Genomic DNA, 19,166 nt, shown 5'->3' with positions numbered 1-19,166 from the left:
CTTCAAATAATGGGCTCGTTAACTATGCTTAACCAGTGCGGCCTCTGTCCCCAGCCAGCCAGCCTGTTGTGTGACTCACCACAATTTCATTTTAGCGAATTGACCGACCAAGGCCCAAACTGCTAAATAAAAAAATGCCAAAGTCCAGCCTTCTAAAGTGAGATAACGCTTTAACCTTCTTCTTCATCGAGACATAGAACAGGTTCCAGGGCTTTTTAATGGCAACTCCAGCTATATATGCTCACCCATACCTCGGGGCCTCGGGGGGGGGGGGGGGGGGGGGGGGCTGCTCACGGGGGCCCGGGGCCGCCGCCCCCCTCAGGGCCGCCCCTGTATGTAGCACTAAAGGTTCCTTAGATTTTGTGTGATTTTCTTGTTTTTACGCAAACCAACCAAATAGACAGTCTTACTGGACCAAAAAGAAGAAGTAGATTCTCTATAGCACTATAATTGCTTCCATCACACCCAAAGTTCCCCTTGAAAAACAAGTTTGACAAAAACTATCCATTTGGATATAGTTTGAAGAACTCGTCATGAAAAACCCAATTATGAAAACGGCAATAGATTTCGGCACTTGAATACAAAGTTACGTCTTTTAAAATATTTTGAACCCTCAAATAAATACACGCGAGAACAAGATCTAGGCTGATTTCTTATTAAAGAAACATGATCATGTGCATCCACTTGGATCTCCGGAGATTTTTTATTTTTTCGAACCTGATCTTCATAGATTTTAAAACGTGGATGAATGGACATGGTCTGTTGAGGATAAGAAGATTCCATAGGTTCGTGAAGTGAACTATGGCATTGTTTTTTTTTACGTGAGCGACGGCATTGTTGGAAGGATGGCTCGATCAAGAGCATTGCCGTTCTCTTATAAATAGAGGCCCAACTAAGCAGAAATGGGATGCAAATCTTGCTAGCCAAAAGCAGCACATAGCCATAGTGCCACACTATCACTGCATCCGAGTTCGTACGTAGACAAGGCGAGAATGAACAACACACTACCAGTAACGGCACCCACCGCACACGCGCCCACGCCGTCGCCAGCGCCGGCGCCGAAGCTTGGAGCAGGAAACATGGCCAGCCGGTGGCGCGAGCTCCACGGCTCGGACTCGTGGAAGGGGCTCCTGGACCCGCTGGACGTCGACCTCCGACGCTCCATCATCGCTTACGGCGAGCTTGCGTCGGCCGCCCACGACGGGTTCAACCTCGAGAAGCGGTCACCGCATGCCGGCTTGTGCCTGTATAGCCGTGACCGCCTGCTGTCCGCCTCCACGGTGACCCACCCGGAGTACTACAAGGTGACCAAGTTCCTGTACGCGACCTGCGGGGGATCAACGGTGTCGAGGTTGGCGACATCCGTGCCAACGGTGACCAGCGCGCTCTTCGTGCAACCGTTGGGAAAGGCCGAGGGGACTCCGACGTCCAACTGGATGGGTTATGTGGCGGTGGCGACGGAGGAGGGAGTTGCAGCACTGGGGAGGCGCGACATCGTCGTGGTGTGGCGCGGCACCGAGAACGACTTGGAGTGGGAGCAAGACAAGGACTGCCGTCAGGTGTCTGCTGCGCCGGTGTTGGGCCGCTATGCTCACGACGAGTACAGGAACGCCGAGGTGCACCGTGGCTTCCTATCCGTGTACACGTCCAGTGACAACAACTCCATGTACAACAAGACCAGCGCCAGAGAGCAGGTGAGCCTTGCATACTTCATCGGCTTAATAACATGCCAGCAGCCAGAATTGTTCAAGCTGAAATTTGTCTTCACCAAGGCCAAGCTTGGTTCGCACGTTTCTTCACCGTATTAAATACAGATGTACTTCCATAGCTATTTTCAGACGGAAAGCGAAATGACGGACGTCGGTCCGTATTTTTCTTACCAGTATATCTAGCAGCAAAACTATAATCCAAACAGGGTCTAAGGGTGTACGCACACATGCATGCATGCAGGTTCTTGAGGAGGTAGGGAGGCTGATGAAGGAGTACAAGGAGGAGGTGACCAGCATCACCGTGACCGGCCACAGCCTTGGCGCGTCGCTCGCCACCCTCACCGCCATCGACATGGTTGCCAACGACGTCAACGTGCCCCCTGCCTCCAATCAACCGCCGTGCCCCGTGACGGCGATACTGCTGGCGAGCCCGCGAGTCGGGAACGACGCGTTCAAGTCCGCCTTCGGCTCATTCGACCACCTGCGGGCACTCCACGTGGCCAACGCCAAAGACATCGTGCCAATGAACCCTCCCTCTGTGCTGCTGTTAATGCAGTACGTGGACAGCGCCACGGCAACGATCGTAATTGACACGGACCGGTCACCCTACGTGGTTCACAAGATGCTCACCCACCACGTCCTCGAGCTGTACCTGCACGGCGTCGCAGGGGATCATGGCGACAAGGCGGACTTCCAACTAGTTGTTCCACGCGACTTGGCGCTGGTGAACAAGACTACCGACCTGCTGAATGACGAACACCAGGTGCCGGCGTGCTGGTGGGTCATTCACAGAAAATGCATGGCCAAGGGCACCGATGGCCAGTGGAAACTCGATGACTTTGAAGAAGCATAGTTAAGTCAAGGATCGAAACAGTATAAAACATCGCCGCCAATGGATCCATACGGCCTATACTATTTTTGTATTTTTTTTTAATACTTGTGTTTGGTTGTGTGTTTGCATTTCAATCATTTTGTTTACCGTTGGTATGTGGAGTAGATGACGGCCTTACCGATCATTTAGTGGTAGCCGTTGTGTCTCATTTCTCGTTAAACTCTCCCTATATATTTCTAGTTAAACTCTCTGCCTATTTATTTTTTGTTTGTTTTTCAGTTACTTAAAAAGAATTTGAGAGAGCTCGACGTTATCCGTAGAGCCTTCTTTTGGACGACTGCACTCGGGCTAAGTGTCTTTTTGCTTGAAAGAATATTTGCAAATCAAAAAATTGTGGTGATCTAGGCATTAAAAACTTGCTTGTTCAAAAATAATTTCTATTAATGAAATTTTCTTTAAACTGCTCCAACAGTCATAGTTGCCTTGGGTTCAATGGTACCACTACAGATACTCCAACGCCATAGGTGATACCACATTCAAACCCTCCTTCATCTGGAAAGTTGTAAACCACCAACTCTCTGCTCTTCAAAAAATCTCCTTCGTTTTCACTAATAATGGTCACGGGACCTTTTCTGGCTTACACTTGTATCCACAACCAACCACTTTACATAGCTTTTCCTCACATCTTCTCACACACTAGAAGCCCGACGGCCTTGGTCTCGCTCATTATGCAGAATGGTTTGCTAGCTAATCTACGAAATCGTCTTACTAATGTTGCCAATGTATAGCTTGTTGTTGTTTTGTCCTTGTTGCAGGATTTCCAACCTAATGACGTCGTCGACGAAAGGTACCTCACCCATGGGCTCCCGTTCTCCACTAAGAACGCTTACAACCTTCTCATCGGCTCGCCAGACAACGACACGAGCGTTGCTCTCATATGGGCCTCCCGCGTCCCAATCAAGGTTCAGGTTTTTGGCTCGCTCCTATTCCAAGGCCAACCTCTTCCCCAGGACCGTCATTTCGACACCATCTGTGTGCGTTGCTCCGTGCCCTGCAGGACGCCGCCCACATCGTCCTCCTCTGCCCCGACTCAGTCGCCGTGTGGCTGGCTCTGCAACTCAATGCTCCATCCTCGATCGCCGAAATTTGGGGCATCGACACGCCACTCGGACAGGACGACGAGACTTGGCCTTCGGTTGCCCTCGCCATCCTTTGGAAGATATGGGACTCTAAAAATTCCATGTCCTTCCGCGACACACGTCACCTTGTACATGTAACCGTCCAAAATATTGTAAACGACTTCACCCTTTGGACTGCTATATTTAGGTGCTCCAAACAGAAGGTAGGAGACATGTCATGGCGCCAATACCTCTCCTCTCGCGGCTCTAGTACTTTGTAAACTCGCCTCCTGGCTCTTTGAGTAATGCATTCAGGTGGGGAGCCTCGCCGCCAATGGATCGATCGATACGGCCTATACTATCTTTGTATTTGTTTTTTTAATGCTTGTGTTTGGTTGTGTGTTTGCATTTCAATCATTTTGTTTAGTGTGGGAATGTGGAGTAGATGACGGCCTGACCGATCATCTAGTGATTGCCGTTGTGTCTCATTTCTCGTTAAACTCTCGCTATCTTACCTACTAATAAAACAAATATTGCTTCTGCCGTACGTCCTTCAAATTGCCCCTAAAGTTGGCTAAAATTGCCCACCGATGCCACCTATAAGTCATAGAAAACGTTTCAAAGAGGAAATTCTCCGGACTGGGCCGGCCCATGTAGGCACCTCCTATTTTACGCTCTAAGCGTTGGAAAAAGATGCATCACACCTATTTGGGCCGGCCCATGTGTGGGCGTTTGTTTTTTTAGTTTAGTTTTTTATTTTTATTTTCAGTTTCATTTTGTTTTTCTACTTTAAATAATTTAGAACTTCAAATAACTTTTCTCAATTTTAAGAAACTGAGAATTTCGATAGAAAATATTCAGGAGTTTTGAAAAATGTTTGCATATACAAAAAAATGTTTCAATTTTAAGAAAATGTCCATAAAATAAAAAAGTCAATGATTTTAAACAAAAGTCCATGTAAAAATCTTAAAAACAGTTCGTGCCTCTGTTTTTAGTCTCGTTTTTTACTTTCATTTTTCTGTTCCATTTTTTAATTTAAATAATTCAGAACTTTGAAAAACTTTTGCAATTTATAAAACTGAGAATTTTGAAATAAAAGTTTGAAGAAAAAATAAAATGTTTGTGAATTCAAAAAATGCTCGGGATTTTTGTAAAAATATTCGCATATTCAGAAAAATGTTCATAATTTTGAGAACAATGTTGGTGAAAACAATAAAAGTCCTTGATTTTGAAAAAAGAAAATTGTGTATTATTTTTTGAGTGCAATTGAAAAAATGTTGCTAGTTCAAAAAATGTTCATGCATTTCAAGAAATGTCCTAAAAGATTAAAGACATAATATGATCAACATCATTGGAGATTATAATTGTTTTTCTCCCGTTGCAACGCACGGGCCCTTTTGCTAGTATATATATCATGTACTTATGCATTGCTTCACTTTGCTTCATTGTTTTGGAAATGTGAGATGCACATCTAAAGGCCCGAATCAGGGAAATCTCACACTACACCAATATAGCCCGTGTCTAGAAAAGCTTTTTTAAATCAAAAGTGGCATGCTCTTGGTGCTAATCACTACTTAATACTTTCTCCATCCGAAATTATTTGTCGTACAAATTAATAAAACTAGATGTATCTAGAACTGAAATACATCTAAATAAATCCATTCGTATGACAAGTATTTCCGAACGAAGGGAGTAATAAATAACGGATGGTTTATGTTCGTCCGTCGCGCCATTTTGCAAAAAAGTCCTTGCAATTTATTAAAATCAGCTCATGGTCCAACTTTAAGTCGGGATGAACCATTTTTTAGTTTTATGTAAACCTCCCTGACTTTTAGGATAATCAATCCACAGTCCAACTTTACGTGACGAACCGTTTTCTAGTGTTTTACATAGAAGCCCATAATATTTGTGTTAATCAACCGGTGGTCCATCTAGAATAAATGTGTTTCAATATAATCATATATTTTAAACCCTAACTTCAATTTCAACATGTTATATATGAAATTTGATTAGAAAAATGTGTAGAATACAAATATGATGTTATTTTTATATATTAACTATTAAAAATCCGATTTAGGGTGCAACCTAAATCAATGGCACATAATCCATCATTTCTTCATATCGGCGTCGATTCATATGGCAAATGAACATGACCGCATTGCTCTATGCTCTTGGCGAGAAGTGACTGGGGAACTGATTACAATGAATAAATTACAATATGTAGGCATGTTGTATTTTCACCATGCCCCATGACCGAATGCCCTACGTATGTATTTTGTTGGGTGAAACCCGAACGCATATTTGCTAACAAACTACACAATTCTTTTTATAGTGAATACATAAATAACTTTTATAGCATATACATACACTTATAAAATTCATGAACATCAAATACATGAAGATTATTTTGAAAATACCCAAACAATTCTTGTGATAATCATAAACATTAATATTGGAACTGATACATAGGATCTTAATTCGTATTTTATTTTACTCTCCCTTTGCAATGTACGGGCATGTTTGCTAGTGACATGTAGGAGACTCATGGTGCATGAGTAGAGTTGGACGTACACGGGTAGTCTCGAGAAAAGAGATCAAGCAAATAAAAAGGAATAATTAAGACAACTCATTTTATTTCTCTATAAAATAAAGTATAATGTTATAAAAATTATTTAAATAACATTATTTCAGAAATTGCCTTATGGAAAAACTCATACCAACAAATACATGTCGTCTCTATGGGTAAATTCATTAAAATTGTGTTGGCCGAGAATTATTGTCCCACCCATCAGATGGCATGTGTCACGTTTCGCCTTGGCATTGTGTGAAATGTATTATATGCAAGAAATAGGCCGTATTTACCAAATCAGTCAAGACCACACACGCGTTTATTATCTGTCTTAGAACGTGACTTATTCTTAAAAAATAGATGCTCAATTGAACAAAATGTGTTAATGATATCTTTTTTGCGGGGTAGGGATTTTTAATCCTTCCTCGTCACAATATTCAAGATCAATGGATCAACATACCAAAAGACCCAACAAACAAAGGCACAAAAAGTCAAAGTCTCGTCGAAATAGAGTAACTTTAGGATATTCTAGCCACGTTGTGCAGAACATTATTTCGGAAATATCCTTATCTGAAGAATTCACGCAACTATAACATAGTAGGTGTTAGTGGACTAATATTGTGCATGAGCTTTATGAATAGAGATAATCCAATGATTGGAGATCAACAAAAATAAATAAGATAACTCATTTCAAATGGATTTTTTTTCATAAACATTAATGATATTGATAATTTTTTAACCATAGAGAAGACATACTATATGTATATTCAATTACAAAAAGTTAAAACTATATTAAAGGGTATGGTAAAGACTTAAGCAAAATATGGTTAATTATTTTCTATTTTTTGAAAGAGTCAAAGATCCATATTAATTAAATGCCAACATTGCAAGAGAAAACTCAAACACAAAAGGAAAATGCAATCCAAAACTTTGGGAGTCTCCATCCTCTCCTTTTCGCGGATGCAATAGCATGACGAAGTTGCCATGTATGCTCATGGGAGAAATGTTCATGTTAAAAAATATGTCCATGCATGAAAATAGGATTTTGTAAAAACAAAACCATGCACAAAGTAAAAAAAATTCATGGAATTTTAAAGAAATCATGAATATTTCATTGAAAAGTAAAATGAAACCATATTAGAGAAAAGGGGAAATAAAAAAGGAAAAGGGCGGGAAAAAACAAAAGAAAAACCTGGGGAACAACAGATGAAAAAAAGACCAAAATTTATAATGCATCTTCTATTCCTGGCCTTTACCCCGAATCGACACGAAATTATAAAATAAACTAGGTCCAAATAACCCAATAGCCCCTGCTTGCCTCGTTCTTTCTTTTTTTGCTTGCTCCTCTGCAAAAAACAAATAACTACTCTCTTAGGAAAACTTGATTACTACTCCCTCCATCTCATAATATATAAACATTTCTGACACAAATACCCTTATATTATGGAACTGAGAGAGTAGCTTTTTAATATAATAGTAGATGTCCTTAAAATATAAAATTGATTGTCAATTCAAAAGCAATTCATGCTTTTGTAAAATATTCTCAAATATAATAAATTCATATGAATTTTGTAAATTATTGTTTTCATATACGAATTATGAACTATTTGTGAGTTTTGAAATGTTCAAAACGTAAAAATACACATGAATGTGAGCAATTAACTAAAAAATTCGAAAATGTCCTTGAATTTGAAAATTTTGAGAATTATAAATATTGATAAATTTATTCAAGGTAAGAAACAAAAATGAAGAAAATAATAAAAAAATAATGAAATGAAAACAAAATAGAAATAAAAAATGGGGCAAACCGACAAAGGTGCGACAGGAAAAAAAGGACCGAGCGAAAAGGAGAAAAACTAGAGAAAGACTAGTGGGACTGCACATTATCACCTCGCTCACCCCAAAACACAGTTCCAAATTTGGCAACAAATGTTCATGGATATTAAAAACTTTCTATAAGTCCAAGTACATTCATGATTTTTTAAAATAAAACATAACTCAAATAAAAACTGAGTAGAGAAAACACAACAAAAACGCAGAAACAAGAAAAGAAAAATAAAACAATTGAAAGCTTTTCTTGTTCAGGAGCTCGTTCGTCTTGTGCAGAGATTGCACTCATTTTTTTCAAATAATAAAGTTCAACGACAGCTAGTCACTAGCACGATAAAATTAAAAAGACAGCCAAACACTAGTCTATGCACAAAAATATCATTCCATTTCGTCAGCAACGACCCATGCTTTATGCCTTTGCGCCAAGAATCCCGACATTCCCTTCGGGCCCACTCCATTTGTCAACTTCCCTTAACCCTCGGCTCGCAGTCACGACTGCCAGCTTCTAGACAGGTAGCGGATCATGGGATGTGATGGTGCAGGGTCTCAGGTCGACTACCTGACGGCTCCTCGACTGCAGCCCGCCCACGCCTATCGTCGGGGTGTATGGCGGTAGGGGTTACACAGCCTATTGCGAGGTCCTCTGGCTTAAGTGACTATCCACGTCAACGGTGTTAAATGGTTGTCGTCCCCCTCCGTCCCACCCTACCACCGCAAGGCCTCGCTGTAGCATGTCTTACCCTATCGCGAGGGACCACGACGGTAGGGTCTGGACCCTTATAAGCTGAGGTCCGGCCGCCCTCACCGTCATCTCCCCCACCAACCAGCCCGAAGAACAAAGAGTTCTCTCTCGCCCCCTCTGTGGTCTCCTTCACCCCCTCGGATCATCCTCGTTTCTTCACCGTTTTTGCGGATCGAGATGGCAGTGAAACGAGAAAAGTAAGCTCCTCCAATACCTTCAATTAATTTCAGTCAAATAGCTTCCGATTCGTCGCATTATTTGCTTCAAATCGACCCTATTTTTGAACTAGATTAAAAAAAATATCCTAGGATTGTTTAAGGTTGATTCTAGATGTTCTATGGGTTGGATATGAACTCTAATCACTAGTTGGAATGGTAGTGTGAAGATGAACCCTATTTCATTGAATTTTTTTTTGTATGATGCATGTTGAAGAAATTAAGTCCTATGTTTGTTTTGATATGATGCACGTTGATATGATGTGATGCATGATGTATAGTGGATGTTGTTTGTTAAATATGCTTAAGATGAACCCTAGTTCATGTTTTTTGTTTTTGAAAAAAGATGGTATGATGCATGTTGGATGAGTAATAGTTGATGTATATGATGCATATGATGTTTTTTGTTTTGTTATGATGCTTATGATGCGATGCATGTATAGTGGATATTATATTTTTTTATGCTTATTCTTATAATGTTTATGTAATTTTATTTAGGAGGCCACCTTTCCGAACCACACCGGGATTGTTTACCATGCTTGATCCTGCGTTCGACAAGGGTCATCGTGCCCGTTTCATTGAGATTGGAGTGGTAATTACCATGCTTGAACCAAATCTTTCAAAATGATGAAAAGAAGTTACTAACTATTTGTGGCTATCATTTTGACAGATGCTCCTACCACTGCGGATGAGGCTCACGTGATGACCGTTAAGATGGAGTATGACGAGTGCTACGCATCATTCTACAAGAGAGCCCGACTGTTGTGTTTCGTCCTCCAGTTCAAGCATAAGTCGCCAACGCTCGTCCACTCAGCTCTCACATCTTTGATTGACCGGTGGCAGCCAGAGACGCACAGTTTCCAAATTTCATGTGGGGTGATGACGGTGACCCTCCAGAATTGGGGGTGATTACGGCCCTACCGATCGAGGGTTGCCCCCCCCCCCCCCTCGCATTAAGGGTAACCAGACATCCGGCGTACCGCTGCCCTGGCTCCTTCCGCACTGCTGCAAATGCGTGGAAGATGCCGAATCCTAGACGATGGAGCAGTACGCGAGGGCCTACCTGTGATATCTTCTCACAGAGGTCGTGTTTACAAACTGCTCAGGGGACAGTGTCCTATGGATGTATCTTGACTTCCTAAGGACTGGGATGCATGGTACAACCGGGGGTCCACCGGCAACGCCTACTTATATCGTGCGGTAAGATAATATGTCACTGCTTTTTATTGACGCGTGCTGCTTTAAATTATGTCATATGATCATGAATGCATGTTTTGTAGCTTGACGACGCAAGCCACAGGACGTATGTGTGGATGTGTCTGGGCCCTCTCCATTTGGATGTGGGAGCAAATACCGGTGAGGCTTCCGGAGAAGCTGGCACAACGTACATGGACTGACTATGGAGAAGATGATGACAAAGCTCGATACCCGACCGCCGCGTACGCTTGGGACGTGGTGGGTGTCTACACGGGCACATCGAAGGCTTTGTACAAGGTCTTCACTAATGAGCTTGATGGTCTCACGGCTGTCTAGGTATACGAACTAGATTTTGAATATTTTTTACGGTATTTTTACGTAAGCTTACCAACTTTTTCCTACTAGGTTAATTAGCGATTGTATGATGAACGAGAGTATGGATTTGAGCTGAACGTGATGTGCAGGCATGACACGCTTCTCTGGCGCTGCATCATGCCCATGATTTGTGTCTATGTCGTTAAGTACCACTTGCCACACCGCATTGCCGCGTAATTTCATAGGACGTAACGTACCCCACTGGGCCACCGCATCGACATAGGTGGCTCCGACCTACACTTGTGAGTGCAATGTTTTCTATTTCCATGTTTTTGTCTTGATGCTTTACATTCTTTATTTTGATGTTTTACATTCTTTCTTTCGCCTTGCAGGATGAGAAGACAAAAGAATTAGTCAATCATAGATTGGACTGGGGAGAGACACATGCCCAATACGTGCGGGAATGGAACGAGTGGAAAGCTCACAAAGATGCGGAGAGGAAAGTTCTCAACTCGGGTGACTACGAGCATCACCTACGGTGGTACGACGATGGCATCAAGCATCATCTCCGCCTAAAGCCCCAATGGACGACGACAAATGTTGAAGAACTGTGCGATGACGGCTTCGAGAATGAAGCCTACCATGACCACATCAAAGAGCTACAAGGCGGATTTAGGGAGTATGCACCCCTCTTGAACAGAATAGTAAGTTGTGTTCATGTGTTTTCAACCGACGGTTGGATAATATCTACTTTAGTGATTGTGACTCATTTATTCTCTTGGAGTCTTCGGATCTCAACAAGAGCCTTTTTGAAGGCTCGAATGCGCTAAGTTCTATACCCCAGACTCGAGAAAGTGAGAAGAAGTTGAGGGGAAAATGAAGGTAACATCAAACCTCCTACAATTACATTATTTCTTGTGTTCATTTTCTTAACAATAAACTTGATTTGATCCATATTATGTTCTTGTTTCATTCTAATTACAGAAATTCATCAACGAATGTCGCAAGCTGGTGGGCCTCCTTGGATGCGCTACCTCTGCTGATGCTTATACTCATGCAGTCCCGATGCATCTCGCTTCATCGAGCCATGTTGCCTCGTCGACTAGGGTGGTTGGAGAGGACGAGGAGGAGGACGATGAGTAAGAAGGTGAAGAGGAATAAGCTAAAGATGAAGAAGACGTCGAGGAGCGAGCAGAAGAAGAACATGAGAAAGAATAGGAATATAGAGATGAGAGGAGGAGTACGACGACGATGATGGACCTCCACCAACTCAGACCACCCAGGACAAGAAGAGGGGGAAGCAGGCCAAGAAGGATTGGGAAACTCCATCCCTATTTCAGAAACCGCGTCCTAGTCTCCGTAAGAACAAGGTGGATGAGACCAGTTAAAAGAACAACGAGGACCATACCTCCAAGAGGGGAAGAAGCAAGTGAAGTTGTTGTCGTCGAACTAGTTAAACTTTTTATCTTGGCTTCGTGAAACTATTTGGTATTTGTTGAACTATTTGATATGTGAAACTATTTGCTACTATTTAGACATGTGATATGTTTCTTAGTTGAACTATATACTGTTCCTATCGAGGTGATACATGTTGTATTCTGTTGCTCTACATACTTTTATGTTTTTTAGTCTATAATATTGATGTGGTAAAAAAATAAAGACGAAAAACAAGTTGTGTGCAAAAAAATGCACTATGATCAGATCCTACAGCCGGAGGCCCTCACGGTAGGATATCACAGCCTACCGCCGCACACCCTGGCGATAGGATGTGCAACCCTATCGAGAAAATTAAGTGATTCCACGGTTAGTGCGCAAAACTGTGAATGCACGGATCTACCGTCAAAGGCCATGGCGGTAGGTTATCACAGCGTACCGCCACTGTCGCTGACGGTAGGGTCTATTCCAGGTCAGCATAGGGGCTGTTAAATTAGACGGGTGTTGTCGTTAGCCTACTGTCAAAGTCCATAATGGTAGCCTATGTAATCCCATCGTCAAGTTTTTTCACGGTAGCAAAAAGATTAGATCCCGAATTTGTTTCAATCACGATCAGATTTCAAAAAACTTTTTCAAAAGTATCAGAGCACGAAATTTACCTTAGACAGACGCGAAAGCTGCGTTGCACCGTGCAAAGTACCTCACGCGAGAGTAGGCGAGAAAAGCCGCCACTAAGACTAGATGTCGACCTTCGAGTTGCAACCAGCGTCAATCTTGACCAACTGACGTTATTTCTGGACCCGATCAAGCTGTCTGCGTTGCAGCCTCAGCCAGCCACTCGGATCAAATTCTCACGCCCCTTACAAAAAGGGAAACGTTTCTCGCCGGTGCGTCCGCCGAACCGTTCGGCCGGCCGCACGCGACCGCGCGCATCCGCTGACTGGGCATGCAACATTTTTTCATTTAAATTATTGCAATCAGCGTTATTTTTACTGTAAACGTTATTTTTTGCTACATTTGTTCAGTAAAAAAGCTGTATATATGTTTGGTTGCAACTCCAGCTCGCCGGATTTTCCGTTACAATCGATGTTTTTTACTTCTGCTACAACCGTGTTAATTTTTGCTACAACCAGTATCATTTTTTTCTGCAATCGTTCACTAAAAAAGTTGCATACACGTCACGTAAATATTTGTTACAACCGACCGGCGTTTGACATTTATTACCACGCACCATCAGCTTCTTTTTTTGCTACGATCACTTAGATATTTTTTTCTACAATTTTTTTTTTTGTTGCAAGTGTTGAAAAAATTGCTGCATCGCATCAAAATTTTATTGCATCGGAAGAAAATGTTGCATGGAGATCCAACGGTGCGGACGCGCGCGGGTTGATGGATCATGCAGCCCGCGCACGGTCGGCCGAAAGTTTTGGCCGACACGCCGACGCAGAGCACTGCCCTTACAAAAAGGACAGAGTGGCGGGACACTACTATAGTGGATATTTTTTTCCATTCCAAAAGGGAAATAGTAGAACAGTAAGAAGAGAACACTAGTCCTGCAAAAGCCGTTTTTTTGGGGAGCATCTCTAACAACGGTGTGAGTTTTCCATATGACTAGAGCTAAGCAATGGTGGTACCAACGGTCTCAGAAGCCGAGCCAAGCACATCCGGCAGCCAGCCCTTTTGGGAAACCAACGTATCGCCAGGATCCAAGCAAGCTAATCAAATCTGCGTGCAGCTGGTCAAACGTAACCTCACTCACATGGCCACCCCGATTATGGCGGGAAAAGGCTAAAGAAATCTCGTCCGGGTAGCGTACCGACAAGATGGAGATGCTTAACTAATTTGCTATCATGGTGTCAGTGACTCAGTGGTCCCGTACTCTTATTCCGTTGGAAATTAGTGTGGATAAGTACTACGGATTAGGGTTCTTTAGCCTTTTTGTTTTGCAGCGAAAATTCTTCCTTGGGTTAAATCGAGTTATTAATTTGGACAGGAACAGGTGGGACTATTTAATCTATGTGTGTATACTCTGTCGGGAATGATTAAGTGAGATTCAGCCTAAATACTCAAGCTCATCTTTTCTTCTTTCTGAAATAGGTAAATTCATGTTCCATGTCGGGATGGATTTTGGCATTTTGCACGTCGGATCAGCGTACCGCGTAAGTCTATCTTTGAGAACCCAGCATACCTCAGTCCAAGTAATTGATGATACGTACATTGGTAAGAGCAAGTTTAATAGAGCTGAGTCAGCTGGCTATAAGACATAAATAAGTATATTTTACTTAGTTGGAGAAAAGAAAAGAGAAAAGAGAAGGTAAGCGGGCTCTTAGACTACTTCCAGTGCTCCACCTTGTACATGTGCTAAGGCTTTCACATAGGTAAAAAATCTGATGTGACATGCTAATTAGTAGGAGAGCGATGACTGTGATGACCTCAGGAAGAAACAATGCTAAGCGCGTGAACCTAGGTAAAACAATTAAATGAAGAAAATGCACCAATGCATGTACAACTTTAGTTGCAAAAGCATTAAATAAGGAGGCTTAGCTACAATAAGCTAAGCAACTATGCATTAGAGACTTTAGTTGCCAAACTATTTAATATGCTTAGCACCTCATCTTAGCACCAATGCATTGGAAGTGGCCTTAGGCCCTGTTTTTCTTTAAAAAGTCCTAGGACTTCTTTTAATAGTCCCAACTAAAAAATCTCCAGTCCCTACCCGTTTCTTTCTAAGGACAAAACATGGACCAATGGTCATTAAATGACATGCAGAAAGACCATGTTACCCCTAGTAATGTACTAGAAGTTATAAAATGACATGCGAAAAGTAGGGGCACTTTTGGAAAAAGTGTCAAAAAAGTCCGAAAAAGTCCCTCCCGTAGGGACTTCTTCCTTTAGTCCCAAATACCCCCTTTTTGTCTCTAAAAGTCCCTCCTGTTTCTTTCACATGGGACTAAAAGGGACTTTTTTAGTCCCTACACCAAAAAGTCCCTGGAAAGAAACACCCCCTTAGTTAAGAGTCAGCTCTAGCACGTGCTTCTATGCACTTTGTGAGAGTGAAAGATAGGTCATATAATAAAATTGCAATACATTTTTTAATCAACTATTGTACATGTTGTCTACAAGATGAGTTATAAATGACCTGACAATGGCTTGTAGCGAGCAGCTGACTATAGTATTAACCATGCTCTAATGCGCAACCACCAAGAGGAAGTTCTGCTTGCCAAGCCTGCTTACTTTAAGCAGAAGTCTGAATCCAGAACTTGCGGAGACGTTGGCGACTCGTTTTGCGGTGTCCAGCGCTGTCAGGGCTGGCTTTCTCAGACTCATCCTTGCTTGTGATCGTCTGAATTTTGAAAGGGCATGGTCAATTAGTGCATAGACTCAAGGTGATGTCTTGTATAACATGTAGGATTAGATATCAGGAAAAATATGTTTGAATGAGGAAGTGGGATTCTTTGCAGGAAACGGATGCTTGAAGAGAAAAAATATGGCCCGATGTAGAAAACTGAAAAGTCAGAGTGAAAAAATAAAGATACATGTGTATTAGAGTCTTTGGCACCGATGGTGACCTTGCACCTTTTTGACTAGTATGGCATCGGTAACATAAAGTGAAAGGGCTTAGACTACCCATAATAAGAGTAATATAGGTAGTAATATAAATATCACCTAAGCGAAAAAGATGATGTGGCAGCTAATTAATAAAATTAGAAATAATTAAATAACATAGATGGTTACTCATACTATCAGTAACATCATACATATCAAGACAAGATGAGTCTATATGCTAATAAATGAAAATCTCTATGTTACCATTCCAATGTTACAACCCATTATGAAGGTAGTAACTTACACAGACGGCACCATCGTAGGGGCAGGTATGGACGGCCACCCCACGTAGCTGTCGTATGCACCTCAAATACCTGCTAATTTATCTATCTCAGTAAGGTGTATCTATTCGTTTTAGAGTAGAGTAACAACATGAGATAAGGAACGAACATGAAATAAATCACTTTGAACGTAATAAGCTAGCACTTAGAGCATCTACAGCTGAACATAACAAATCTGATCTCCTAAATTTCTACGGACACGTTCGGTCAATGATTGAAAGTGTCATTATTTGTCCGTCCGCGCAGCTATAAATTTTATTTTTATTTTCATATGTCCGATCATTTATACGTGATTGATGAAAAGAAAAAAAGAAAAAAAGAAAATAACAAAAAGATCGTTTCGGATGAGGTCACATACTACGTAGCAGACTATACAGACGCGTATGGCGTTGTATAGTGGCAACGTTAAGGGGGCGGCACACGACGTACGCGAAAGTAGGCGACAAAAAAGCCGCCACCGAGAGACGCGCGCGACATGGACGTCCCTCCAACCATGGTCACTCACGCCTTTTGATTTCTTTACGTACTCCATGCACTGGTACGTACTCCTACGTAGGCGGTCAAGTCCGAGTCCGACCGGAAATCTTGGCCAACCGACGCCATTCCGACCAGGCTGTCTGTATGCAGTCGGCACTGCACCCGCCCAGATCCAGGCAGCACAAATTCTCACATCCCATGGGCAAAAGAAAGAGCACCACAGGGTGGCGCACCACGTCCCACGTGGACGGCGCACCGGCGCCGGAACCGGAGCCCAATCACGCACTTTCACCATTGCCAACCGTGGGAGTCCCAACCACTACTACCGTCTACCGGTGCAGTGCAGTGCACTGGAAAGACTAGCTGGTTGCCGTTGCTCACAGATGCTAGCTGCTGCAGCGAGCTAGTGAGAGTGGGCAAAGCTATTGATGTTGGCGTGGTGGTGCGTGCAAAGCAACCGCGGGTGGAGAAGAGGCGAAAGGAATTGGAGCACCACCGCACTCCACTTGGACTGGGTCACTGGAGCTGGAGCATCACCATGCACATACACACCAACAGCTAGAGTGGAGGTAGAGGCCAGGGGACCAAAAAGTTGAGATCGATCTAGTACGCCCCAACAATACAGTGGATAGCCATTAAGGTGGGCTGCGGAGATCTGCTAGCTGATCAACACTGAAACTAGTGGAATGGCCTTGCGCTGTCCCCCCTACCAGTCCACCATCACCATCCATTGCTGCCTCCACTCCACTTCCTGGATACATCTTCTCCACATGATTGTGGGTCGTCTTTCTATCCAAGCATCCAAGCAAAGCTTGAGACTGGTTGCTGCTATTTGAACACCCGGTGTCGTTCATGCCAAGCACCTCGTAATTTAGCCTTCATACCAAGTTACCAACTGCACCAAGCTAATTCAGTAGTAGTCCCTCCGTTTCAAAATAAATGTCTTAAACTTAGTATAATTTTTTACTAGAGCTAGTACAAAATTGAGACAGTTATTTTGGAACGGAGGGAGTACATAGTAGCACACTTGAGACTCGAGAGAGCATGATTAATTGACACAATCACTAAACCATTGAGACAAGGGCAACAGAACCAAACAAGATGAGAACTCTCTTCATGTTAAGTCGACAGTACAGACTTGTTTATGGGGGAAAAGTTGGATCCAACATGCTATTGTTCGGTCAAACGAGGGTACGTGTGCTGAGAACAAGCTAAAGCACACTCTACTCTCTTTGACCACTGGGTATGGGTTCAGGGAACTACAGAGCCACAAAAACTCGCCAACAACAGCTTATTACCAGGTTTTAACAACAACCGAAACTCAATGCCAGGATGAGGGATAGCTACAAAGGTGGCACTTCACCCACTTGACAGCCCAGATCGTTGCTAGGTTTCTGGAAGCTTAACTGAACAATGTACGGAGCACTCAAAAATCCTACGTATAACCAACCAACAAAGCAATTGAGGTGTCACTGTCATACGGACACAAACAACCCAGGAAAACATCCTCTGGTTGCATGGTTTTTGCACCGACCATTCAAAACCATTAACCTGATTGATTGCATATGCAATACGCTCCCAGATTGCTTTTGAAAAAAAAAAGGATCAAGCTTCTTGTCTTGAGGGACAGGATAACCTTCTTATATGACGCATTATCAGAAAATCATGACATGCAAGATATAGATTGAGAAAAACTTGAAGATATCATCACTGCACAAGCATCATCATTTTTCTAGGGGTGGATAACCTTTTTAATTATATGCAAACATTATCAGAAAAGCATGCAGATGCAAGATGTAGACTGGGAAAACTTGTGCTCCTTCCGTACCTAAATATAAGTCTTTTAAAATATTTCACTATGTATCTACATACACAACAAAATGAATAAATATATACTTCAAAGTATGTCTATATACATCCGTATGTAGTTCATTAGTTGAACCTATAAAAAAACTTATATTTAGGAACGGAGGGACTAGATAGCACCGCTGCACAAACACAATGATGTGTTTAGGTAATGTGCATACATCATCATTAGGGGGGAAGGAATTAGCTGCTGGACGACGATGACGGCACGGACAGCGATGTTGGCCGGCCTTGCGTACGGGTCGCCATCAGCTACAAGTTAGCCTCTTAGATTTATTGTTTAAGTTTTAGTTTTATGTAAAATATGTATGGACTTTATTGAATACAGTTGTGTGGTTAATGAAATTGACAGGTTTATTTAAATTTGTTTTGAAATGATGGTTGGAATGGATGGTCAGCTCCCGCATCATTTTTGGACCCGCCTTTTTTTAAAAGGAGGATAACCCTTGGGCTGTGCATCTCGCTGATGCATGTACCCATTTTATTAATTATTTACAAAATTATTACAAAATAATACATCAGTATGTATGAAGCCATCATCTTGATAACAGTTGTCACTAATCCTATCCCTTTGATGAAGGGGTGTGGATAGTCTGAAACAAACCTCACACCAAAGTCTAACATCTAAAGTCAGAGGACCCAACCAAGTCTCTTGCCGGGTCTAGGCACGCAGCGGTTCAACGCATTCTCGAAGGCCGCCGCTGCCTTCCACCGATCCATCTTCAGAGTAGGTACTGACGCATCGACCTTATCAGGCCTGTCGTTGATGCCACCATGGTGCCAAAAAACGCCACCTCCCTTCATGCGTCCATCATCATACATCCGTCATGGAGACCCTGCTGCGCCACGCCGCCGAGACTCTACATCATTGATGCGTGACATGAAACACCGTTGCACGGTTAAAACTGTCCAATGGTCCCTCGAGGCAATGCACACCTTCAAAAATGACCCCCCCCCCCCATGGAGCGAACGATA

The 19,166-nt window shown here is 42.6% G+C and overlaps 1 protein-coding gene across 1 annotated transcript; it reads left to right on the top strand.

Moving 5' to 3' along the window:
* Positions 1-893: 893 nt before the first annotated feature.
* LOC123419973 (phospholipase A1-II 7-like) lies at positions 894-2,869 on the top strand. The gene is made up of 2 exons (XM_045107245.1): positions 894-1,694; positions 1,951-2,869. The coding sequence occupies exons 1-2, from the start codon at positions 993-995 to the stop codon at positions 2,560-2,562; spliced, it is 1,314 nt and encodes a 437-aa protein (XP_044963180.1). The 5' UTR covers positions 894-992; the 3' UTR covers positions 2,563-2,869.
* Positions 2,870-19,166: the final 16,297 nt, after the last annotated feature.

Source organism: Hordeum vulgare, chromosome 1H (genome assembly GCF_904849725.1).
Source record: "Hordeum vulgare subsp. vulgare chromosome 1H, MorexV3_pseudomolecules_assembly, whole genome shotgun sequence".
NCBI lineage: Eukaryota > Viridiplantae > Streptophyta > Magnoliopsida > Poales > Poaceae > Hordeum > Hordeum vulgare.
Note: the sequence above shows the minus strand (reverse complement) of the source record. Positions and strands in the feature narration are given on the sequence as shown.